This window comes from Myotis daubentonii, chromosome 15 (assembly GCF_963259705.1).
Source record: "Myotis daubentonii chromosome 15, mMyoDau2.1, whole genome shotgun sequence".
NCBI classification, from domain to species: Eukaryota; Metazoa; Chordata; class Mammalia; order Chiroptera; family Vespertilionidae; genus Myotis; species Myotis daubentonii.
This window is the reverse complement of record NC_081854.1, coordinates 57,712,271-57,737,364: the sequence shown is the minus strand read 5'-3', so window position 1 is coordinate 57,737,364 and position 25,094 is coordinate 57,712,271. Positions and strand designations below refer to the sequence as shown.

Sequence of the window (25,094 nt, the reverse complement as noted above, 5' to 3'; positions counted from 1 at the left end):
GTGAGGGCCCCTCCACTGGCTTTGCTCCTTCTCGGAGGTCTTCCGAAGGACAGAAGGAAAATTATGTTTTAAAATGGACTAAAGCTCGTTCTCTTGCAGTGACTGTCAGACCCACTGGGCCCGTGTAAACCAGAGGTTCATGATGGACTCAGTGGGCCTGCGTTTCCTGATCTTGCAGCACGCTGCTCTGGGCTTCCCTGCGGAGGCGGCCACCCGTGCAGCCCCGCTCCTGTTCTCTGTGCCGGTGAGAACCTGCCTGTGGGTGCTCTTCCCAGGAGTGCGGGTGCTCCATGCGGCGAGGGTGCCTGCCTGGGTCTCTCCAGTAACGGTCCCGCCTTTCCTCGGCGAGAGGGGGGAGGGGAGGGCAGTGTGTGTAGAAGCTGTGAGCTTTCCGCCCGAGGCCCAGGAGGGAGAACCGTTTTGGGATCCCGCTTTTGAGAAGGCATCACGGTTTTTGGGGGGTAGATGGGGCCATAGAAAGGGCGGGGCCACCAACAGCGTGCTAACGGCCCAGCCGCTTCCTGCTCCAGGATCATCGCTTAGACTCACGGACATGCCTGGCGAGGACTCAGGCCGGAAGGTTTATTAGGAAGACACGCTAACATGCTTAGACACAAAGAGCCGCGCAGACACGGTCTCGGGGACCCGCAGGGAAAACACCACGAGGGCAAAAGTGACTGTTCTCAGGGGACTTTCAGTTTTAGAGCCGCCGCATGTCCATTTCACAGCAGACAACTGTGGGGGCTGCTCCGTGAGCTCCTCACGCTCAGATCTGAGCCTGCGGGAACTCCGGCGAGGTGGCGCCCACGGAAGTTCACACAGACGTGGTGTCGGGAGGTGAGCCTGGGCTCCCCCAAGCGCCGGAGAAGGAAACTCGACCATGGCCGTGGCCTCTGGTGCGCCCGCAGCGGCTCCGTCCGGAAACCCACGCTCTGTGTGGGGAGGGGTGAAGTTTCAGGGCCGTCCGTTGGTGGAGGGCACCGCCATATCTGTAGTTAATATGAGCACACGCCCTCTGTAAGATAGCAGCCACCGGGAACTCAGCTTTTCCGCATGTGATTCCTGACGCCCGGAAGTAAGATTCTGGGAGTCTGTGCATTTTGATGTCAGTGTGGACGTCTAAGGATAGTACCCAACACAGCAATGACCCTGACCGCTCACGCTGTGCTGGGCGCTGAGCTCCCGGCAGATGCCCTGTCCCATCAGATGCTCCAGGGGGCCCCGCTGACCAGTGCCCGCCCCACTGATGACCAAGGAGACGGCTCGGGGGCTAGGCATCGGCCGCGTTCCCACCGCCTGCGAGGCTGGGACCGGGGCTAAGGCAGCCTGTCCCCGCGGATTCCAGAGCCAGATCCCCAGCCCCCGTGCTGTGCCATCAGTGAGGCCCCGACCTGCCAGACGGGGGGCAGGTGGGTAACTTCACCTGAGAGACGCTCACCAGTGTATCGGGGTGAGAAGCGAGACCAGGTCAAGCGGAACATAAACCCCTGCTCCTTTAAATAGTTTATTTACAGGCTTTCCCGTCACCATCATTCTACGACGATTATAAACACGGACACAGTGCATGCACCGCCCACAAAGGAATAGACAGCTCGGCACAAACAACCCGAGACCCGCCCGCTGCCAGAGCTCCAGAGAGACCCGGCGCCTCTGGCCGTGACCGCGGCGCTCCCCCAAATCACAAAGGAAGCGTCACTTATAAATAATGTTCACCCCCCTTTCCTGTCTCAGCCAAACCCGGCGATTCCGTGAATCCAGCGAGCGCCGGGCAGGTCACATGGCGTCGAAGTGAAACCGGTGGGCTTCCTGCCGCTTCTCTCTGTCGTCCGCTTTCTGAAAGAGACGCAGACCCGGTTATAAATGCAGGAAGTGGCAGCAGACGCCTCAGCTCTGGGATAAAGAGGTTAAGTCAGAAAAGCCTCAGCAGTGAACGGACACAGGTGCTTCTGGAACAGTCTGTGCCCGGGTTTGAAGTTTGCAGGAGCGATTTTCTACGTACTGAGCCACTGATTCTAACAGCCAACCAGAGCTGTTCCCTAAACGCTTCCTTTTGACCGCGTAGCATTTATGTGAAAGTCGGAGTAAACATGAGGCTCTGTAAAGATGGAACAGCGATCACATTTCTCCACTCCTGCCCCTGCCTGATGTTAGTCAGCGAATCTAAGTCATATTAAATAAAGTACATTCATTATTTTGGGGCTACCCTATTGATTTAGCAGATATTAATTGACCCTGTTCCCAGCAAAGTACTGTGCTTGGTACTTCGAGGGATTATAAAGACCCTCATTTTTGTATTTTGCTCTCAAGGAACTTAAAGCCTAGAAAGAAAAAAGCCTAACATACTGCACAGTATTTCAGAATAAAAAGTGAAATGTGCCTGGCGGTTGAAGATTGACAGATGAACCAGGAGGTCAGGTTCAATTCCAGTCAAGGGCACATGCCCAGTTTGTGGGCTCGATCCCTAGTGGGGGGTGCACGGGAGGCAGCCGATGGATGATTCTCTCTCATCGACAATGCTTCTCTTTCCCTCCCTTTCTGAAGTTAACAGAAACACAGATGTATGTTTAAAAGTAAAAATGCTGCCCACGTCCTGAGCGGGAGAGGACTGTAGCTGAAGCTGGCGGGCACGTGTGGAAAGCAGGGAGCCCGGGTGGGTGCCATGGTTAGGGAGAAGAAAGGAGCAGCCAGCGTGGGTGGACAGGCGGGAGGCAGGCAGGGAGCCAGGAGCCCTTTTCGGGAAAGCACTTTGTGACCTGCTAGTTATGTACTTTTTATTCATGTACGAGTAGGAATGAGCCTTTTCAATTTGCATCTAAACTGCCACTAACTGGTCGCCGCCTGGTTCCCTCATGGGCGCTGTGTGAAAACCTGCATATGTGGGGTTCTGTTCTTAATTATTCAGGGTGTTACACTGAAGCGCCGAACTCAGTTCAGTGCAGAGAATACCTGACAGAAGGCAGATGGGCCACTTCAGCTCCTCGCCCGAGAGCTGGGGCCCGCTGTGAGCCTGTGGGCTCGATTCTTCTCAGGGAGAGAGGGAGAGAGAGAGAGAGAGAGAGAGAGAGAGAGAGAGAGAGAGAGAGAGAGAGAGAGAGAGAGAGAGAGAGAGAGAGAGAGAGAGAGAGAGAGAGAGAGAGAGAGGGAGACGGAGAGAGGGGAGAGGGGTCATCCCCGCAGAAGGCCGTCCGCGGCTCTCCCAGGAAATCATGGACACTCATCAAAAATGATGACCATTTTCTCAGGCCGTTAGGAAATTGTTTCCAACTAAATTTTTCCCCTGTACCTGGTGACTTGGGGTGATCACTCTACCATATTGCACAACATCAACATTTTAAAGTAAATCGTCTCCTGTGATCTGTGTGACCTGCTGAGACACAGTCCCTTAAGGGGATAAAGCAAGTCTCAATCAGGTGACATGATGGCTCTGGCCAGCATGCCCAGTGGTTAGAGCGTTGGCCCAAGCACCGAAGAGTCAAGGGTTTGATTCCTGGTCCAGGGCGCGTACCTGGGCTGCAGGTTCGATCCCTGGACCCGGTCGGGGCTTGTGCAGGAGGCAACCACTCGATGTGCTTCTCCCACACTCTCTAAAAGCCAGTGGGGGAGATGTCCTCGGACGAGGATTAACAACAACAAGACATCATGGGCAGAAATGGAAACACCAGAAAACCCTCCTCAGGTCACAGGCCTAGAATGCGGTGTTGGGAAGAGCAGCCTATTCCTTAGCCAAAGCGAGCGCTTCGCTGGCGCACGGACCTTCTCCTGCCAGTGCAGGACGCCGATGATGGCCAGGATGAAGATGCAGACGCCGATGAGCGCGATGGCCGTCAGCAGGACGATGTTGCTGGGCGTGAGGTACAGCTTGGCGCTCCAGCTGCCGATCAACGGAAGAGGCAGAACAAGTTTAACTTAAAGACACCATTCTACCGAGACCAAAAAGCAGGACAGCTTATGAATGAACCCACTCATTCATTCCAGTCACTCCCCCACCTGTCCATGTGTTACCCACACACAGAAGCCACTGCGTTCAGGCAGGACGAACCATGCTGGCCTGAGGGGTCAGCTTTTACTCGGCGGCCTGGATCGGGCCGCTGTGACATTTCTCCTTGCTCCTGGGGACACTGCTCTGAGGTACATTCGACAAGGGCACTTGGGACAACGTTAGGCGTTGCTTTCACATCCTGCTTGCCTTTAACTCTATGCCCTGTACCCACCGGATTTCGGTAAGATTTCCGTATCATCCTTTTTTGGGCCTCTGCTCACAGAGGGACTACGACCACCTAAGACAACCACGTGACCAGCTGGTGCAGGGAGACGGCTTGTGTGTCCCTGTGTCGCGGGGGAGGGCTGACGCCCACGCGGACGGGAGACTCCTTACAGAATCACCCAAGTCGCTCTGCGTCAGTGGCATAGGCAGACTTCAGCGTAAACAGAAGCAGGTCTTTCTTGTGACACAGCCCACAGCCAGCACCTGCACAGCCCGGGAGCCTGAGGCAGGTCTACACTGCAGGGGTGCTACACAAATCACTTTTGTTCTCCCCAAAAAGAGGTAATGGATATATTTTCATTTTAGAAGTTTAATAACGGTAAGATGGTTCTATGAATGGCAAGTAGCGACTGACTTATTTGGGGCTAATTAAAATTTATTGATCCATAAGTTAGTCTCTAGTGAGTAAATCTCAAAATACGCCTCAAAGTAAAATCAATTTGGCTTTTATTACGTACGTAAATCTGGAAAGCACATTTCTTCAGAAAGAACAAGAGAAGCATGGGGAATGTGGAGGTTGTAGAGGAAAGCTGTAACAGTTTTCCAGAAGCTCAGGAGAATACAGGAACGAGCTGAGGTTGGCTGCTCCCGGCATGTCACCTGACTACTGTGGATATACCCGTGAAGGCTTTTATGGAAAAGATCGCTGCTTATTAAAAACCCAGCACCCTGACATGTTAGAATTTACAGCTCGTAACTGAGGCCTGGTTTATTTAGGTGGAACGTGTATAAACTCCTCATTGTTAACCTGCTGGCTTTCGGATAAGGTGGAGTTTGTCGCATAGGAGCGCCGGGGCTCTGTGTGGGGTGTGCAGTCACGGGGTCTGCGGGGGCGGGGGAGGGGTGCAGTGCTGGCCCGCTCTGGGGGAGCACAGCGGGGAGGGAGCTCAGGCAGCCTTACCTCCGGGGCACGTTGTGGGGGTAGGGAATGACGATCAGCTGCGAGTTGGGGATGATGGCAGTCCACTCCTGCTTCCGCACCGCCTGCAGGAGGAGGGAGGACTCAGCATCGGGTCCACTTACACTCTCTCCTCTCGACAGAGGAGCGGACAAGCGCCCTCTGGCTTCATGGAGCCCTGGGCACGGGAGCTGCATCACATGCGGCCCAGGCCAGGCAGGGCTCCCTGAGGCACAGGGTGTGTGGTCTTTCAGGGAAGGGTCGCATTTCCGCCTCCGGGTGCGTTCATTCAACAAACAGTATTATTTATGCGCAGCCGTCACCGGTCCCAGTGCTGCGTTCCCAGGCTGCTCCGAGCTCAGAGCAGAGGGAGTCTGACAAGCACGTGAGGCTCGGTGAGTGAGATGGGGGGGCGGGGGGAGCAGAGGGGGGAAGCAGGCGGAGGGCGGGGAAAGCGGGCGGAGGGCCAGGGGTCAGAGGCTCATGGCGAGGAGGCGGGAACTCTTAGCTTCCCATTAGGATGTGCTCCAGCCAGGCCACTACCAGCAATTCTCTTAGCTCTTGATTTGAATCATTGCAATTCAATTCAATTCAAGATTCTGAATTCAGATGTTTGAACAGTGAATATTAGAATACAGGTTAATTGTAAACAAAAGTATTTGTACTCACCTTCTCTCCAGACGGACGGGGAATCCCGACATAAAGATGATCGAGGAAATTCGCACTTCGGCCTAAACCTAGTACACTGTAGGGCAGCTGGAGAGCTAGATGTGCCGACTGGCTGAGTTGTCCAGCTACGTTTATTAAAAGAAAAAAAAGACACCTTCGGAAACAATGCTCATCAAATATTAAAATGATAAACTGTTAAAAATATGAATAGAATCTCATGAGGCGAAATCTTTTGTTCTAACGAGTCCGGCCCTACAGTTTCTAATTTTCTTTGGTTTTTCAGAATACGCCTGACTCACTGCATCTGTGCAGACGGGATCTCTAACTGCTGAATGAGCTGCACACTTTCTCAGTTTCTCACACTCTCTGTGTTATGTAAGTCATTCATTCACTCAGTCATCCGATTTCTGTCCTTATACCAAAGGGAGGGGTCAGCTGCTGCTTAGAGGTATCTGCATCGTCCCTCCGTCCCTCCCTCTTTCCTTCCAGTGAGAAAAAGTCACCATCACTAGTTAAGTCCCCCCCCCCCCACCCCCCCCCGCCACTGTTGACGTGGCTCTTCCTGTCAGATCTTTAGTTGATGTGAGATTAAGGTAAGGGGACAATTCTTGCAAAAACTCGTTTTTTCAGAGAGAAATCGTGTCATGGATATTCCAGAGGACATTCTAGCTCTTTCTGTTTTGTTACCGATTTATGTTTTTTGACACAAAAACAAGCCTGAATAATGTTTGCTCAAGCTAAAGAAAGATAACACCAGCAAGTCCTGGATGTTCTGGTTTAACAAGCATCTGAATTAAAATGTAAAAAAGTAATTTGTTCCAACTGTCTATATCCTCATTTACGTTTCCTTGACCAACATCGTCTATTAAATAAAGTATTTGATTATAATTGTCAATTTCTCCTTGAAATTTGAAAGTTTTGTATTATGGGATGTTTCTGTGCTGAGGCAGGGGCGTGGCTGGGAGCTTAAACGTGTACAATTAGCTAAAAAGGAGACGCACTGGGGTGTACTGCTGTGAGGCCGTCAGATACAACAAGGAGGGCCGTATGGTGAGTTCTCCCATATTCTGGGTCCATAAAAATGGAGAATAAAAGCACCTCGGCCGACGCTTGTTCACGGCGAGGCCCCTAGCGCCTCGGAGCAGCACTGACAGGTTACGGTCCTGCTCTCACTTAGAGGGTCGGGACGATCACAGTTGTTTACTGCGACCTGAACCCCCTCTCAGGCCGCCGGCGTCTGCCAAGAGCTCACCCCCTTCGCTTAGTCTTCGTTTTTGTATGAATTGCATTTCCCTTTATTGCTTCAAAAGTAGAGCTAGCGTTTTTCTTTATGATCATACATCAAAACCAGCTCCATGTAATGTTCTAGCATCTATTCCACTAGGAACAAACCAAGATTACTTTAGGTTGTAGATTGGATTCCTAATTTTTATTTCTTCTGAGAGGCGCTTTGTTAACTAATTTACCGCTTCACAATTTGATCAAGGTAACGCTAGTAATTTCTCTCAAACTCTGCTACTTCGACTGAGAATCGTGTAACAACTTGGCTCATCACCATCGGGAAATCTGAGGAACTGATATATTTGCCGTGAGGAGCTCCTGTGATCCGCTGAGGAGCGCCCACAGAAAGACGAAGTGTGATGTGAAGGGGAAGGTTTATGAAGCGCGTGGAAGCCTGCTAGCTGTTGTCGCCAGTTGACTTTGCCAATAGCCTGACTGCAGGTGTCCTGTGCGCTGTGAACTGGTGCTGGCCTTACCCGAACCATTTTTCGGATATCCATTTGCATCCACGGTTGTGTACATGATGTAAGGGCCAGGCTGGTTCACACCAAAGGGCTGCAATAAAAAAAGAGTTAAGCCGGAGCAGCAGTGAGTCATGTTGGACATCTCTAGGAGCCGATGCTGTCTCTCATAGACGGGTCGGCGTCCTGAGCGGTTCTCCCCAGAGAACGGTCGCTACTTGAAGGCGGGCAGCCCCCCCGAGAAGCCCCGCCCGCAGCACGTCTGCATTCCCCAGCCTGGAGCTTGCTCTGTGTGAACTGCCCTACCAGGCGGGACTGTTTGTTAAAAACAAGCTTCAGAGTGCCGATCTGACTGTAACCTATGACAACTATTTTGTGTGCATCTATTTTCATGCAAAGAATTTCTCAGAAATATTTACAACTGAGAGTTTACTTACTGTTATCTTACGAGGACAGTCATTAGAACAGAGGCCACTAAGAACTGTGGAGAAATAAAGAAAAGGCTCTTTATTATCCTATATAATAAAAGCATAATATGCAAATTGACTGAATGGCAGAACAACCAGTCACTATTTCGTGCACTGACCACCAGGGGGCAGACGCTCAACGCAGGAGCTGCCCCCTGGTGGTCAGCAGGCTCAGCCAGAAGCCAGGCTCACAGCTGGTGAGCGCAGCAGCGGTGGTGGGAGCCTCTCCTGCCTCCGCTGCAGGTGGAGAGCAAGGAGCGAGGGGTCCCGGACTGTGAGAGCCCCGGACTGTGAGAGGGCACAGGCCAGGCCGAGGGACAACCCCCCTCCCACCCCCGCACAAATCTCATGCACCGGGCCTCTAGTTACTGATAAAATGTAAGCTTATATTTAAAGAAAACTCTTACTGTTTCACCTAAAACCTATTAATATGCTCTTTTGGTTGATAATCACACGCAGAAACCAATTCATTTCTTTAGATCTGAGTAAATTAAATTTTTGTTGTTCACTTTATACCAGTATTTCAAAAGCCTTTGTGAAGCAATCAGAATGCTAATATATAGGTGCGATAATTCTGGTTACATCCAGCTATAGCTACTGTGGGTTTTATTTTCCAACTGGTTAGCTCCATTTCAAGGATGACTTGGAATCTGACAAAAGTGCCAAACGCAAACCAATTAAAATGCCTGCTGAGAAAAACAAACAGAACATTTAGTTCTTTATGTCTCAAACTAGACTTTTCCCATTTATATAGTCAAAGTTTCTGGTCACAGATTTTGGGCACGTTTGATAACTGTTATAGAAAACATAACTATAAAATAATTGATGAGTCTACCATACAACAAATATACAAAAATAAAGACACATTTATTCTATAACCACCCAAAAAGAGAAGGCGAGAATACGTGAACAGTCTTTATAGGAGCCACCTGAGTATGAGACACAGCTGTGCTACTGCTGCTGCAGGTGTGGTGATGCCGTGTAACAAAGCAGACACATGCTATTACGTAAACATCCTGTGTGTGACGAGTTAGAGCTGACTGTTCTGCTCAGCGCGCAGGAATTATCTCGATAATAGTTAGGAACGTGCCAGTTCAAACAGATCCATAGGAAAATGGGTTCTTCTATTTACTTGTATTCTGTGACTATAAAATGACAATTGTTCTAATAGGAGCACAAAGGCACTAAGACACGAGCACGGTTATTTCATCACGCGAGAGGGAGCTGCTCACTCACACTGAAGGCGTGAACGTAACTTCATGTTTACATTAAGTACAACTTCAGGGAAGAGTGAAGAAAATGTCTTCTACTTGAACACAGTGTTCAGTGGTGAAGGTTCTTATCCCGGGACCGTGACTGGTTCTCACTGGCTTCTTCTCAAGGGTTTTTTTGTTTTTTTGTGCACCTTCCCTCAGCTCTGGGCAGACATTAGTATTTCTTCTCCATCTGTCCCAAGGTGAGTTTCACAAGCCTTCACTGAAGGCACCGTTCTGCTGAACAGTAACGATTTGCTCACAGTCGGTGTTTCTGACCAGCAGGTAGGCTCTGGTCATTTCCTCACCTCGGGGCCTACGCCAACATCGCTGCTCAGGAAATACTCGGGACAGCAGGAAGAAGATGGGTTATTCAGCACTCGGGACTGGGTAATGGGCCACTTGCAGGAAAATGAACTTAGACTAGAACGTAGAACATCAAAATTACATTTGGCAGTGGCCCAAATAATATGAAGAACTCTTACATTTCAATAATGAAAAGACAATTTAAAAATGAGCAAAGGATTTGAACAGGCATTTCTCCAATGAAGAGACGGACAAGCTCACGAGAAGGTGAGCGGCTTCGTTAGCAGCGAGGACAACTCGCACCAAACCAGCGAGTGCGTGCCACTCGGTCCAAGGGCGGAAGCACCCAACACGCCCCACGGGGGGCTCCAAACTCGCCAGGGACAGGGCTCCGCCCGCACAGGAGGGATCCTGTCGTGGCCACCCGCGGGAACCCTGAGGACGTCGTGCTGAGAGAAATGAGCCAGGCACAAGGGGACCGGTGCTGCACAATTCCACAAGGAGGTGCCCGAGGAGCCACGTTCATGGACAGTGGGACGGCGGTGACCAGGGCACGCACTTCTGGGTCTTCTCTTAAGGCTTTCGGCAGGGACAGCGGAGCTGCTCCGGAGAGATTACGAAGCATCATTTCTGCAAACTTTTCGCTGATGTCTGGTGAGTGGCGGACTCTGCACGCGGATTTGTCACTGATGCTCGCCCTTGGGCCTCTCGGAATACAGCGAGGTAAGTGCAGTGGCCCCGCCCCTTAGTCAGAGGGGAGCCGGAGCCGGGCCGGACGCCACTCCTGGCACAAAGCACACGGAGCTCTGAACGGCCACGGGGCCACTGGCCACCAACTGGCCTGGAAGCCGCGTTTCCCTGCTTCAGGGGAGGCGGGAGGGGAAGGCCGCGGGACCGTGTTTGCTGTACAGGGCATGCTGTGTCGTGGTTAGCACCTGAGAATTTCACTCAGTCACATGATGGGCTCTCGCGTTCTGTACAGAGCAAGCTAAAAACGGGCTTGTATCCTGTATCTCTTTGTTTTTACAAGACTTTCTCTGTCAGACGTGAAGTTTCATACGGTAGCAACGGGGCCAGAAATGGTAAGCCTTCAATGTGCTGTCCATACATGTTGCACATATGTCCCCGGTGTGCCTTCCTTGGTTTTCACACGGTTCAGGAAGGATGAGCCCAGTGCTTGAGCGTCACTAACAGTCTGCAGGGAACACTTCCTTCGCCCGGGGCTACAGGTGCTTCCCAGACACGCAGCCCCGCAGCCTCGGGCGGCGGCCCGGGACCCGGGGACCCTCCCACGTGGGGCAGGAAGTCACGGCCACAGCCTCAGGAGACTCTAAGTGTTATACTCTTTACACGCGACTTTTCAAGCACACGCCCTAGAACAGTATAAGGAAGCCCACGGACACGCCGCACAGCTCCAACCGTCAGCAGCGCGTGGCCGACCACGTCCACGGCCACTTCCTGCTCCTGGGCCGCAGGGAACCTCAGGCCTGTGCTCCCGTGCCGGCGCGTGGCGGTCCGGCTGCTCCCTCTGTAAGGAGGCGGCCTGCTCTGAGCGGCCACGTGTGTCCACGCTGCCGGCCACTGTGGCCCTGTTTCTGGTCTGCTTCAGGGAGAACCCCGCCCTAACTGGACTAGGACTCAGTTTTTTTATTTGCTATTATTTTTAAATTTATCTTTATTGCTAAAAGTATTACAGATGTCTCCCTTTTCCCACCACAGACCCCCTCCACCCAAGATAAGCATACCAAATATACAGCATGTTTAAAACATTCATTTTAGCCCTAGCCAGTGTTGCTCAGTGGATAGCGCATCAGCCTGCAGATCAAAGGGTCCTGGGTTCGATTCCTGTCAAGGGCAAGTCCCTTGGTTGCGGGCTCCTCCCCGGCCCGGGCCCTGGTCATGTGCAGGAGGCAGCCAATCGATGTGTTGCTCTCACAGAGATGTTTCTCTCTGTCTCTCCCTCTCTCTCTCACTCTCCCTAAAAATTAATGGAAAAATATCCTCGGTGAGGATTAAGACAAAAACACCCAAAAGAAAAAAACAAAAATTTTTAGTTCTAAAATAGCCAAATAATACCCCTTTGAAATGGCCAAGGGGACAGTCACATGGAAAATAAGTGTAGACTCATGCTAGCTTCCTATGGCCTCATGGGTAATGGAGCCGGGAGTCATCCTTGCTCATTCAAATGAGAGGGCATTCGCTAGAAAATCCTCAGAAAGCAAAATTACATGCTCTGTCATTTTCATTTCTCAAATCTCCTAATACTCATATTTCCGTGGCTTTTCTATGTTCAGGTAATTAGGGCCATTTCAAAACTGTAATATTCATATGAAATACATGTCACTCCATTAACAAATAGACTGATGGCTGTCTTGGTGTCAACTGTCATGACAGCAATAACAGAGGCAGTTCCCTTCTAACACCAGTTCATGGTGAAACTCCCAGCAAACCGGAAACGGGCGACTTCCCACACACAGAGCGCCTACAGGCCCACAGCTCACCATGCTCAACGGGGAGACGGGCTGCTTCCCCCTGATCAGAAACAGGCCAGGACGTCCGCTCTCGCCACGTCCACACAGGGACCGGCATTCTCGCGAGAGCGAGAGCAGGGGGAAGGCATAGCCCTGAGAGAAAGAGATGGAACTGGCTACAAACGACACGACCGTCATGGAGACAGTCCCCGGGAACCTAAAAGCACACCCAGGCGGAAACCAGGCCGAACAGCAGTAACTTTACAATCACTGGACGGGAACAGACAGGCAGACGCCGACAGCGCGTGTGCAGGGTGTGTGTGGCCGGGTCAGCGAGGGCGGCTGCGGGGGCGGGAGCAGGAACCGCGGACACCGAGTGAGTGCGTGCACCGGGGAGAGGGAGCGAGGAGGCATCCCCAACAGGAAGGTGAGGGACAGCCTCTGAAGTGATTGGGTTGGGTATGGGAGTCATGGTAGGAATTCCTGCGAATACGAATAACAAAGCACAAACCACTCACTCACCGATGACTTTCACAAAGTAGGCATCTGCCTCAAAGTTGTTCTTCAGCGCGTGGATGGCCAAGTCGCTCCTCGTGTGCCCTTGACTGAGCACCACGATGTCCAGGATGCCCTGGGTGAGCAGACGGGAGCGGTGAGAGCAAACCCCGACCCACTGACAAGTGCTGGACACGCAGGGCGCGTTTCTCACCCAAATGTAAACCGTAGCCAACCCCATGTTCCAAGTACAAATGCCATTACCAAGATCAAAGCCCCGAGTAGGAAAACAAGTGAAAAAAACATTGCTAACTTAGATCCCCGGGGATGACAGCGCTTCCAGGCTGACATGAAGGCCTGGGACAGGGACGTCCACAGCATGGCCACACCCGGCCAAGAGCACCGACTGCTGGCCGCCATCCTGTTCCCTCTTCCCTGCGGAGGGGAAGCTTCGCTCATCCTATCGGAGGAAAAGGGGCGCCCTCAAGCGTCCCTGCCGCCCCTCGTGAGGCTGACCAGTGACCAGCTTCCCCGTTGGCCGCCTGGGTTTCTCCTGTAAACTGACGATGTTCTTTTTCTCGAGAGGGAGTTTTTGGTGACTTCTATCAGTTTATATAAACCCTTTTCATAGTGAGGATATTAATTATTTGATTCTTTCATAGCAAATTTATTTCCCAGAGTCAAAAACAATTTTAAATTTCATTCATTTAAATTTCATTTGGGATGTCTTTTCTGTAGAGGAATTAAAAATTGATATGTAGGCCATTCCCTGGGACCTTTTCGCCAGTTACTTCGATGCTTGAAAACTGCTAATAAAGGTGAAGTAACAGGAGGTTTGGTGGCAGGGAGACAGAACAAGGGCCTGGATAATTCCATGACTGGGAACCAGCCGCTTGTAAGAACAAACAACAAGAGCAAAGGGGGGTTAGGAGAGACGTGCCGCCCTGCCTGGGGGCCTCTCACTCTGAGATGATGAGGGCACCTCACAGGCGGCCTGCATCAGCGCTGGAGCCGAACGCATTTGTATCAGACACACGACTCTCCTGAGCGGGGACCTGGCTTTCACGGGAGGAGGGAGCCAGGCCCTGCGTGCCTTTCCCACGTTCACCGCAGCTGAAGGCCGCCGCGCAGCACCGGGCACAGCTGCGCCCGTAGCTCACACCGCGAGGAGCCCGAGCCACTCCCGCCCTGGGCAGGTGCAGGGCTGGTACCTGCGGAGCACACGCCCCTGCCCGCCTCAGAGCCTCCCTCGAGGGGCAAACACGCACCGCAGGGCGTTTTCACGTTTCCCTGCGCTGCTCGGCCAGTGGTGTCGGAAGTGCGTCCCCCTGTGTGCAGCCTGAGGGGCTTTCCTGAACGAAGCATTTGCTTTCGGGGCCTCACCTATTTCCTGGTCAAACAGGGTGAGAGAGAGCGGGGCGCGATCAGACCCGCCCGCGCGAACTCACATCTTCGTAAATGTCGAAGAAGGTGGCGACCTGGGCCTCCCTGATGTGACTCAGGTCCGTCAGCTCCCAGCACACACGGAACATGCGGTGCGCCCCCTCGCAGCTCGCGTTGGTACAGGGCACGTTCTCCAGCAGGAAGGCCTGCTGGCTGCTGCAAGGGAGGACAGGCATTCAGGACGCGGACACAGGCAGGCTACTCGGCCGTGAAGAGTGAGACATCACGACAGGGCACCCCGATCGTCCGCTCGCAGGAGGCGCCGTGCGGTTCGGGAGCTGAGCCGTGGCGACGGGACTGGGAAGAGGAAGGGAGGAGGGACAGAGGTGGGGATGAGGGCAGCTGCCCATTTCCCTCCGAGTGGCTGGGCGTGAGGCACCAGCTGAGACGGGGTTCGGGGAGAAGATTGCTTCAGGTTCGGGTGTGATGGGGAATGTCCAGGGGCAGGTCCACCGGCGGCTACACACGCAGGCGAAAGGACTAACCACATTTAAATTTCAATGCTATCTTCTTGGGGAAAGTTTGACCACATGCTGAGCTAAGATAATTACATACCTTAAGGAAAGGGCATTTTCCCATCAATGAAAACGCATTAAACCAGGAATGTATACACAATCACCTATTAAACCCTTTCTTAAGCAGAGGACAAAACATTTAGATAATTAACTAACAGAGAAAAAGGAGATGAAAATAATTAATTAGAGCTTCTGTGAAGCTGGAAACTTCTCCTTGTCATGTCTTCCTTGGCCTCGAGTGGCCCCAATTTAAGATTCACGCTCATCACCCGAAGTCCTTCTACCCTGCCTGGGAGGTGAGAGAAGTCTCAGTTCTCGAAAACATGATGGCTTGGAAACTGCCGCGTCATGGCATAGCCGTGATCATGGAAATTTACAGCAAATGTCACTAATAAGCCGTGACTCCCATGTTAGGGCATTCGAGGCAGTAAGCGCAGAACACGGTTCAGAGAGGCTGAAACTGCTCTCCCGGAATTCACCCCCAGCGGCCACGCGCCAGGAGGCGAGCCCAGGCCCCGGGCCCCTCCTCACCCTGTGGGCGCCGTGGCACATGAAAAGCGATGTCACCGGGGTCTACTTGGTTCGGACCTTCACTGACTCGAGAGGGAGGGAGGCAGTTTCTAAGGCCCGTGGCCACGGCATTGTTACAGTAAGTTTCCTGCTCACAGACCACGCGCCACGTTTCCCACAGGAACCCGAGCGCCAGCCTGCCACTGCGCTCTGCGAGGGGACGCTGGTCGCTCACCTCCTGAAAGGACTTAGAATGAATAACACATGTATTTTCTCGGGAGGTGAGCATCCCAGGCCTCTCCCTTACGTTTCCTCCACTGCTGGTTTTGTATGTCAAAGGGCACCGATTGTGGGCCTAAACAGAAATGCTGGCAGTAAATCCTTTTCTGGAGATTACTGTGGTAGGACTTCCAACACTATGTTGGATAAGAGAGGTGAGAGTGGGCATCCATGTCTTGTTCCTGACCTCAGAGAAAACTTCCAGCTTTTCACCATCGACTGTGTTAGCTGTGGGTTTGTGGCCTTTCCTGTGTGTAGGCATGTCCCTTCTATGCCCACTTCATTGAGCGGTTTTATAATACATGGATGTTGAATTCTGTCAAGTGGTTTTCCTGCATGTACTGAGATGATCATATGACTTTTATCCTTCATTCAGTTTATGTGATGTATTATGCTGCTTGATTGGTGGATATTAAACCATCCTTGCATTGCTGGAATAAATTTCAGTTGATCATGGTTATGATTTTTTTAAGTATTGCTGAATTTGTTTGGAGGATTTTTGCATCTATGTTAATATAAGAGACTGGCCTGTAATTTTCTTTTGGTAATGTCTTTCTCTGGTTTTGGTATTAGGATAATGCTGGTCTTGTAGAATGAGTTTGAAAACTTCCCCTCCTCTTCAATTTTTAAATTACTTAGAACAGGATAGGGATGAATTCCTCTTGGAATGTTTGGTAAAACTAACCTGGGAAGCTGTCTGGTTCTGGACTTCACTGAATAAAAAATAAGTTTTTCACTTTCTATTAGATGTCCACCTTTGTTCTACAGAAAATAAATCTGTGAAAAAGAACTAGTGTTCTTTTATTCTCTTTCTTTTAAAAAAATATACTTTTATTGATTTCAGAGAGAGGAAGGGAGAGAGAGAGAAACATCAATGATGAGAGAGAACCACTGATTGGCTGCCTCCTGCACACCCCTTACTGGCAATCGAGCCTGCAACCCGGGCCTGTGCCCTGACTGGGAATGGAACTGTGACCTCCTGGTTCATAGGTTGGTGCTTGACCCCTGAGCCAGGCTGGGTGGGCGGAAGGGGTGTTCTAAGCAGCTGGAGGAAGTTCAGGGACTCCGTAAAGAAAGGATCCACGCTGGTCCTGTTATGTAAGGGCCTGTACCACACTGGGGTGCTACTTAGTTACAAATGTCTCACGTGACTCACTTCCCGTACCTGCCAGAGGTGTTCTTCAGTATGGCCAGGGCGTCCGGGTAGCCGTCCATGTTGTAGTCTCCAATGCGAAGGGTGATTGGAATCGGAATTTCCATCGGGTGCTGTTCTTGCACGAACGGCACAAAGCCCCAGAGCGTGCCCTTGCTGCTGAAATCCTGCAAGACTGGAACCCACTATGAACGGGAGAGAGAGGCGAGGCTGTCTTACAGGCATTTTAGAAAAAAATTTCACCATTCGCAAAACAAGGAATCCCTTAAAGCCCTCAAGAGAATCATCATCTTATTTAAGTTCTTTCTCTCTACAAGAGGGTGGGGTATCATAATTTACTCTGATGAACTGATACTCTGGGAGAAAGTGCTCTTTAAAATTTATCACTAGTCATCTTTCACTGAACCGGCACATACAGCCTCAGAAGGTTTTTCACAGAATTCCAGAATCTTAGGATTAAAATGACATGACTAATGACGTAGCTGAATTGCCCATTTTAAAACCTGTGTCGACTGGAACTATAACCTCAAATAAGTACTGTCAGAAATCAGAGCAAACGGCAGTATGTAGCCAATGTCCTTCAGGAGGACGGCTGGGGGGCGTTAGAGCACGACCAAGTTCTTTCCGGGCGACCTCGTGCCCTGCTGGGCCCGATACGTGACCGTGAGCTTGGCCATCACCCCAGAACCCACCCCCCAGCCCGATGAGCCGGCCCGCCCTGGAGAACGAGCTTTTTCACTAAAAGAGCCGGAAGCTCCAAAGTCAGTAAGTTCTTTATTTCTAAATTAATAATGAACAGAACAGAGGGAATAGGTTGATTTTCAAATAAGCTTTTGGAAATAAATCCTTCTTTTCCGAATGCCCCGTTTTCCCTTTGTGCAGCCTAACGCACACTAGGAATGTGAGGAGCGGGAAGACGCTGTTAGAAGTAGACGCGCCCATAGCGAGCCCAGGGCGGGGACGCCGGCCGGGAGCTGGAGACACCGGGACAGCTGGCCGGACGGGCAGGCGGCCAGCACCCCTGCAGGGTTTCTTTAGGAGCAGGTGAGCTATCGTGAAAACTCCTGGAAAAGGACTCCTTTCAGGGTACCCGGACACCCTCCAGGCTTCTGAAGAAAGCATAACTTGCCGTGGAGAAGAAACACACTTAAAGACACAGTTACAGAAAACAAGGCGCTTAAAAAAAACCTGTCTATCTTTAACCGCTTTTTCAATCTCATAAAGTGAAAAAGTATTAAATAGCATCAAAGTGTTCTCGTGTTTCACTGGACTGAAAAAAATTGTTTTGGAAGATGGGAAACTTCATAAAGCGCCAACTGATGACCGATTTCTGGAGGCTGACAGCTTATTAATGAGAACGCGTTCCTGTGAAGGTCAATGCATTAGGGCCTGAAGAGCAAAACGTTTCCTCATTAAGGTGACACCCTAACAGTCACCACAGCCCCGGGCACTCACCTCCCAGAGGCTGACTGTGTGCGGATGGGCGGGCGGGGTCTGCCACCTGAAGACAGGCTCAACTGCCAGGCTTACTGACACCTAAGCATCGGCATGAGGTGTGTGTGACCTCATGTTTTCAGTGATTCAAACTTTTAGAAACTTCTAGATATTAACACTTAGGATTGTAACAGCTAAGTGTGTTTAGAATGCTATTACATTCATTGGGGTGACAATGGTTATAGAATTACACAGGTTTCAGACGTACAGCTCCACAATGCATCACCTGTGTATTGTGTTTCGTGTTCCAAGCTTCCTTCGGTCACCATTTATCTCCTTTGTCTTTTCCCTGCCCCTTCCCTCGGGCCATCACCGCGCCCACTGTCTGTGGAGACTTGTTCTCGTTAGTGTCTTAGTATAAAAGGTGATGTTTGTACTTATAAGGGCTAAAAGTCAATGTGTTATTCTATCCTCTTTACCTCCAAGAAGAAAGGAAAAGGGATTAGTTCTACCCTATTACTGCTTTCCCGCCAGGCGCTGTCCACATGGAGAAATTTTCAATGTCGTGACCTATTGTTTCCGCGTTAGTCCTTGGCTGTGACTATCGAATCCTAAATTGTTCACCTACAGGCTAAGGGAGGAATCGGCGGGAGATGACATAGATCTCGATATCGCGGACAGAAACCCGATTAGCCTGAAAGTGGATACGATGCTCTTCATTAGCCCTGGTTAGAGTTATGGTGCGTGTACCTTCCCCCCGCATATAGAATGCTAACAGATCATTTAATTACAGGATCAAGAACAGGTTTTCTTTACCCGCAATGATTACAACAGCACTTTCCCCCTCAATAAACCGATCAAGACTGGATGGAAACGCATTTCATTAAGTGAGGAAGTCGATCATTCGGTTTCTCTCTGCTCTATTCTTCAGATTATCTTTCCTGACCTCCGAGCCTGCTGTTCAAGGCGGGACCCCATCGATGTTAGCGAAGTGATGTACCTGCTCTGTCCCGGACCTCGCCAGGTAGATGGCGCTTCTCTGGCAGCCGCGATCCTCACAGCCCGGGAGCAAGTGGTCCATGTGCCCATCTCCATCTGCGAAAGAAGCGCCGAGTCCACCAGCAGCCCCCACACGCGTGCTCCCGGGGCAGGGCACGCTCCTGCCGTCCCCCGGGCACACCGGGCAAGCTGGCGGAACTGGCTCCCTGTTTTAACTGCTCACCTTTCTGGGCTAAATATTTACCCAAAGTGGGAAAAAAGGCCCCATTTCAGGGTCTAATGTTAAAATCGCCCATTTAAAAAAATGGGGCTTTTGACTTATTTACATCCTCGTCCCCGCTGCCCCATGTCAGCAGTAACCCATGATCAGGCATATTTTACATGTGTTTACACACGGGCTGTGTTACATGCACGTTTAGGTGTCGCCTATACAGCAGGGACCTCAATGGTCACAAAGCTCGCAGCCCCGACCTCAAGAAAGCAATACATTTTCATCAATCAAAGAGCAAGTGAAGGGAAACGATGTCATTTCCAGCTGCTGCATTTTCAAGCACTGCACGTCTGCAAAGACCTCTGGAGAGGGGGTGACTGAGGACCCTGGGGGCGGCCCTCAGGGCTCCCCCATCTACTGTCCCGGAGCCTGGGGGGAGGGGGGCAGATTTTGATGTCCGCACCAGGGAGGAGCCCCCTGGCTCCTAGGGCTGGGCCTGACTCGGCATTGCTCTCATCACCGACTCATCGCCACGGCCTAATGTTTCCGTCCCTGTGCCGACACAGGCCTGCACGAGGCTGTGCGAGGGCTCCCGGGAAATGTCCTCCCTGGCGGGGCTGGGTATTGAGAGACAGACGGCGGTGAGCCCCCCGAGTCTCCATACACATCCAGGGGGAAGGCAGGCGTGTTGGGCGGAGCGGGCGAACCTGGCAGTGGGAGGACCTCAGTGGGCCCCGCTCACTTCAAGGACAATGGAGGCTTTCATTGAATTTCCTGGGCTAACTCCTTAGGCTCCTCACGCTTAGCGTCTGTGGTGACACACCCTTCTGAGGGGAAGATAACATAAAACAAAGCAGCTGGACTATGATGGGCAGGGCAGGGAGCACCGGTGAGGGACAGTGTGGGTGCGGCCTCCTGAGAAAGCAGTGCCCACCTCGCTGCGGACGCACCAGCACGGCCCCATTTAAAAGATTTAAAAGGACCTTTTAGGATTTTATGCTCGGAGCTAAAAACTCCACCACAGCTGTGGAAAGCTTCGGTTCCTAGACTCCTTTCTGGAACGGACTCCTCCTGTGAGCTCAGCATTCATTCAAGCATGCGCTTTCCTTTCTTCCCTTCCTTTTTTTACACCAAATGAATGGCGGATGTCTGGAGTCATGCTGACTTCCTGGCTGTCAGTCATTCCCATGACGTGGTTCAGAGGAAGTGGGAGGGCAGCAGATGAAGGCAGGATTCGGTTCACAGGCTTCTCAAATGCACAGGAAAATCCATAATTTGTACACATTAATATTCATAGGCCTATTTAACGTATAGGAAAACGCATATTCTGCATATATTAATACTCAGACTTACTCAATGCCATCTGCTTTTTTGGACTCATTAGCAGCCTTGTTTTTTCCTAAAACCAACTAAGAATACAAGGACTTTTTTTTTTTTAATATTGTTGTTGATTTCAGAGAGGAAGGGAGAAGGAGAGACAAAAACATCAATGATGAGAATCATTGATTGGCTTCCTCCTGCACGCCCCCCCCCACTGGGGATCGAGCCTACAACCCAGGCACGTGCCCTGACCAGGAATTGAACCGTGACCTGGTTCATAGGTCGACGCTCAATCACTGAGCCACACCAGATGGACAGGACTTTTAAGTAGAAGTTGTGGGATATTTATCTAAAGTTTACTGATACGTTAATTCATATGCAAGCTAGAATATGTTTATTCATATGCTACCTAAAGTTATTAAAAATAGGGGAGAAATGTTGTTTCTTCATTGACTATATCCTATAGTTTGCACGTTTAAAAAGTTTGTCAACATATAAATGTCTATGTTTATAGTTAGTGCGATTTTTGTTGTTGTTAATCCCCGTCCGAGGATATTTTTCCATTGGTTTTTAGAAAGAGCGGACAGGGGAGAGACAGAGAGAAACATCGATGTGTCGGGCACATGCGCCCGACCAGGGACCGGAATGGAGCCTACAACCCGGGTACATGCCCTCGACTGGAACTGAACCCGAGACCCTTTAGTCCGCAGGCCGACGCTCTATCCACGGAGCCAGGGCTCAGGGAGGTCTGGAGGCCCGAGAAGTGCACTGGCCCACAGACATCTGCCCTGGGGGTGCGGAGGGTCTGTCACTGACGCAGCCTCGCGCATCCATCCTTGGCTGCTGCAGTAGAGACTGCACCAGGCGCCAGGCGTGCGCTCAAGACCACGGCGTGCTGCACTGTGCTTCACGGTCCCAGCCACCACGGAGGGCCACGTTTCCACCGACACGATCCGACCTCCGGCTGCGACAGGGACTGTCGCTGTGACAGGGACGCGCCGACTCAGCCATCGGACAGAGCCAGGCAAGGCCAATGGGAAGACAGCAACGCCCTGTGCTCCTACGATGTGCCGACACTGTGCTCCCCTCAGCCAGCCTTGTGAGGTGCCCGTCGCCGTCACCCTCGGTTGATAACGGGGAGACAGCCTCTGGGCGGGATGGCATTCCGCCTGCACCCTGAGTGTCAGGCTGAGGTGTTTGTTGGCAGGAGGGAGAGCTGTCACCTCTCAGGAGGAATCCAGACCCCTCCCACCCGCCCCCGTTCTTCCAGCTCAGCCCTGAGGGCGCAGGAGAGAGCATCTGTGCTTGGGTGTCCCCAGCCAATGGCGGTGTCCAGCCAACGTCAGCTTGGCTTGCGGTACAGAACCTATGCAAGGCGGAGACCACACGCCCCTGCAGGAATGCGTAACAGGTGTGCCTCTTGCCTGCCACTGGCTGCAGATACAACGCTCTGGTGTTCACGTCGCCAGAGGCAGGCGAACTCCTTCCGTTATTTTGGTTCCATAACCTGGACATACAAGAACCTTCCCTACAGACAGGCACCCCTGGGCTCGCTCTGTTACTAAACACACGCTGTAAACTGCTCCACTGCGTGAAGGTCTGCCCACATCGCACGTACCACGCTGACTGGATCTGAAGGCAGCTGTCTGCTGACCTGGGGAGCTGATCCGACCGGGGCAGAGTGTGGGGGTGAAAATGTAAGACGGAAACAACCTTACCAAAGTCTGCAAACGCTGACTGTCCCACCACCATCATATTTTGAGGTTTTTCAAGTACAGTCCTGCTAGAGAAGTTTCCATCCTGTTAAAGGCAGAAAATTTTGGATTAGACTCTATAATTCATTTGTCAGGCGTGAAAGAAAGCGTTTTAACGAAAGCAGGAAATAAGTAACTTTAGGCTTTTGCTGTCCTGCACAAAAACCGTCCCAGTGTCCTGCTCCACTTTTACATAAAACACAGGGCAGTGCTGTGGGTGGATGAAGCCGTGCAGCTGGCTGGCTTTCCTGTCGGTCCCAGTGTGACACCCTCTACTACATCGTCACCCCAATTCCAGGCATACCGAGGGCCCTCTTCGTCATGTGCACGGGAGTTTGGGAAAAGCTCAGAGCTATAAAAAATAGCTCCTCCCCTCAAGGCTTCCGTGCAGTTGGGAGATATGGTCTAAATCAGCGGTCGCCAACCTTTCGGACCTCACGGACCACCAGTGGTCCGCGGACCCCCGGGTGGCGACCGCTGGTCTAAATCAGGAAATCAGAATTTCTGAAGGTGACCGATCAGTGGTACAAATAGTTGCAAAGACACGATGCTTTACAGATTTCAAGGGGAAAGACTCTGTTGGAGACAATTAAGAAAAAACATTAAAATGAGGTGAGAACTGTATTGATTCTTGGTGCTGGTGCAAGTGGAGGTGCTGGTGCAGGTGCAGGTGGAGGTGCCGGTGCAGGTGGAGGTGGAGGTGGAGGCGGTGGTGCAGGCGGCAGGAGCAGAAACGGTGTGACTACACTGTTCACGGACAGTCCCGCTAACCGCGTGCGCCGCTGCACTCTCCATACAGACCCGTCTGACATGCAGTACCACACTCACTGCAATAATAAAAGCTTGAGGCATCTCACTCTGTCCTAAAACCTTTCAAAACGTATACATTTTTAAAAATATGTTTTTATTCATTTTACAGAGAGAGAGAGAGGGAGAGAAAGAGGGAGAGACATTGATGAGAGAGAAACATCAATTGCTGCCTCCTGAACACCCCACACTGGGGATTGAGCCTGCAACCTGGGCCTGTGCCCTGACCCAAAATCAAACCGTGACCTCCTGGTTCAAAGGTTGACACTCAACCACTAACCCACACCGGCCAGGCCACTTATAAGTTTTTAAAAGGTCAAATTCCCTTGTTTAGAGCCAGGGCCCTGACTTGGTGTGTGTGATCGGCCAGGCTGGCGGGTCCTCAGACCCTGTCCCATACTCTGTAGCCTGAAATCCAACTTTAAGATTGGGGTGATTTATTCTTCATGAATGAACCTTTCATATCATAAAGCAAGCTAAGAATAAATCAAATCAAATCATGAAATCAGTTTCAGAATCTTCTACCTGCAATTACAAAATAATATGTAGTGGGAAAAAACTCCTTAATCTTGGTCAACTTGGCAATAAGTTTAGTAACTGTTTTCGTGTGCGTGCGTGCGTGTGTGTGTGCGTGTGTGTGTGCGTGTGTGTGTGTGTGTGTGTGTGCGTGTGTGTATTTTAATATAAGCCTGAAGGCAAGGAAGAAAACGTTAGTCTCTTATAAAGAGTTTTCTTCAATAAACCATCAGCTGACAAATTAACTGACAGCCCCGCCTCTCAACAGCTGACAGACAGCCCAGCGGGGGCTGCTCCCGCTCCCATGGGGCCGCCTGGTGGGTGTAACTGGCAGCTGCCCTGAGCCTGCAGGGGCGGGCGCTGATGCAGGAGAGGGCGCTGATGCAGGAGAGGGCGCTGATGCAGGGGCGGGCGCTGATGCAGGAGAGGGCGCTGATGCAGAGGCGGGCGCTGATGCAGGGGCGGGCGCTGATGCAGGGGCGGGCGCTGATGCAGGGGAGGGCACTGATGCAGGGGAGGGCGCTGATGCAGGAGAGGGCGCTGATGCAGGGGCGGGCGCTGATGCAGGGGAGGGCGCTGATGCAGGGGCGGGCGCTGATGCAGGGGCGGGCGCTGATGCAGGGGAGGGCGCTGATGCAGGGGAGGGCGCTGATGCAGGAGAGGGCGCTGATGCAGGGGCGGGCGCTGATGCAGGGGCGGGCGCTGATGCAGGGGCGGGCGCTGATGCAGGGGAGGGCGCTGATGCAGGGGAGGGCGCTGATGCAGGGGCGGGCGCTGATGCAGGGGCGGGCGCTGATGCAGGGGAGGGCACTGATGCAGGGGAGGGCGCTGATGCAGGGGCGGGCGCTGATGCAGGGGCGGGCGCTGATGCAGGAGAGGGCGCTGATGCAGGAGAGGGCGCTGATGCAGGGGAGGGCGCTGATGCAGGGGAGGGCGCTGATGCAGGGGCGGGCGCTGATGCAGGGGCGGGCGCTGATGCAGGGGCGGGCGCTGATGCAGGGGCGGGCGCTGATGCAGGGGCTAATGCTGAGCGGAGCAATTCCTTCACGATGCTCAGCCGCCTGCACGCAGCAGCCCAGCCAAAGACTCCTCACCTCATTCTATTTATTGTTGTAACCAACCGACCAATGACTCCTTTCACTTTATTTTCTAAAACTGTGTGCTTTTACTGAAATACATCGTTTAAAAATGCTTCAAAGGAAAGATTTCTTACCACATTTTCCCAGATCTCAAACTGCGAGGTACCCGTGGCAGACAATGTCGTGAGGAATAAATCTAGAAGAAAAAGAACCGAATTGTCAGCTTTGCTACTGATGTGTGTGCTCGGAAACAGGAAGAAGCGGGCACAGAGCCGTCACCATTCAGCTGCTTACACTGCGTTAAGCGTATTGTGAGGAGCCCGATCCCAGCAGAGGAAGCAGCAGGCGAGCTGGGCTGCTGCGCTGAGGGGGTGCTGGGAGAGGGAGCATCGGGAGGGAGGCGCCCCCCGACAGCCCTCAGCGCCAGGAGGCCTCTCCCCTCCGCAGCAATCACACCATCCATGGAGCACCCCTCCCCCAGAGAGGAGGCCCAGGCCCCAAGCCACTCC

At 52.0% G+C, this 25,094-nt stretch overlaps 1 protein-coding gene and 1 long non-coding RNA gene across 4 annotated transcripts in view; one reads left to right on the top strand and one right to left on the bottom strand.

Annotated features, from left to right (window-relative positions):
* Positions 1–1,490: 1,490 nt before the first annotated feature.
* Positions 1,491–25,094, bottom strand: part of ITFG1 (integrin alpha FG-GAP repeat containing 1) — a 46,549-nt gene continuing 22,945 nt past the window's right edge. For 2 of the 3 annotated variants that reach the window (XM_059668120.1, XM_059668121.1), the window contains 12 exons: positions 24,720–24,781; positions 22,148–22,229; positions 18,900–18,994; positions 16,478–16,650; positions 14,014–14,164; positions 12,593–12,701; positions 8,011–8,054; positions 7,589–7,667; positions 5,832–5,956; positions 5,166–5,248; positions 3,754–3,871; positions 1,491–1,833 (listed from right to left, as the gene is read on the bottom strand). In XM_059668120.1, coding sequence (XP_059524103.1) covers positions 1,774–1,833; positions 3,754–3,871; positions 5,166–5,248; positions 5,832–5,956; positions 7,589–7,667; positions 8,011–8,054; positions 12,593–12,701; positions 14,014–14,164; positions 16,478–16,650; positions 18,900–18,994; positions 22,148–22,229; positions 24,720–24,781 — 1,181 coding nt within the window. In that variant the 3' untranslated portion in view covers positions 1,491–1,773. The remainder of the gene's footprint in view (positions 1,834–3,753; positions 3,872–5,165; positions 5,249–5,831; positions 5,957–7,588; positions 7,668–8,010; positions 8,055–12,592; positions 12,702–14,013; positions 14,165–16,477; positions 16,651–18,899; positions 18,995–22,147; positions 22,230–24,719; positions 24,782–25,094) is intronic. The other variant, XR_009448929.1, reaches the window with a different exon arrangement.
* On the top strand, positions 4,054–6,182 carry LOC132217620 (uncharacterized). The gene is made up of 3 exons (XR_009448930.1): positions 4,054–4,546; positions 5,479–5,557; positions 6,115–6,182. It is a non-coding gene; the product is annotated as an uncharacterized LOC132217620 (long non-coding RNA).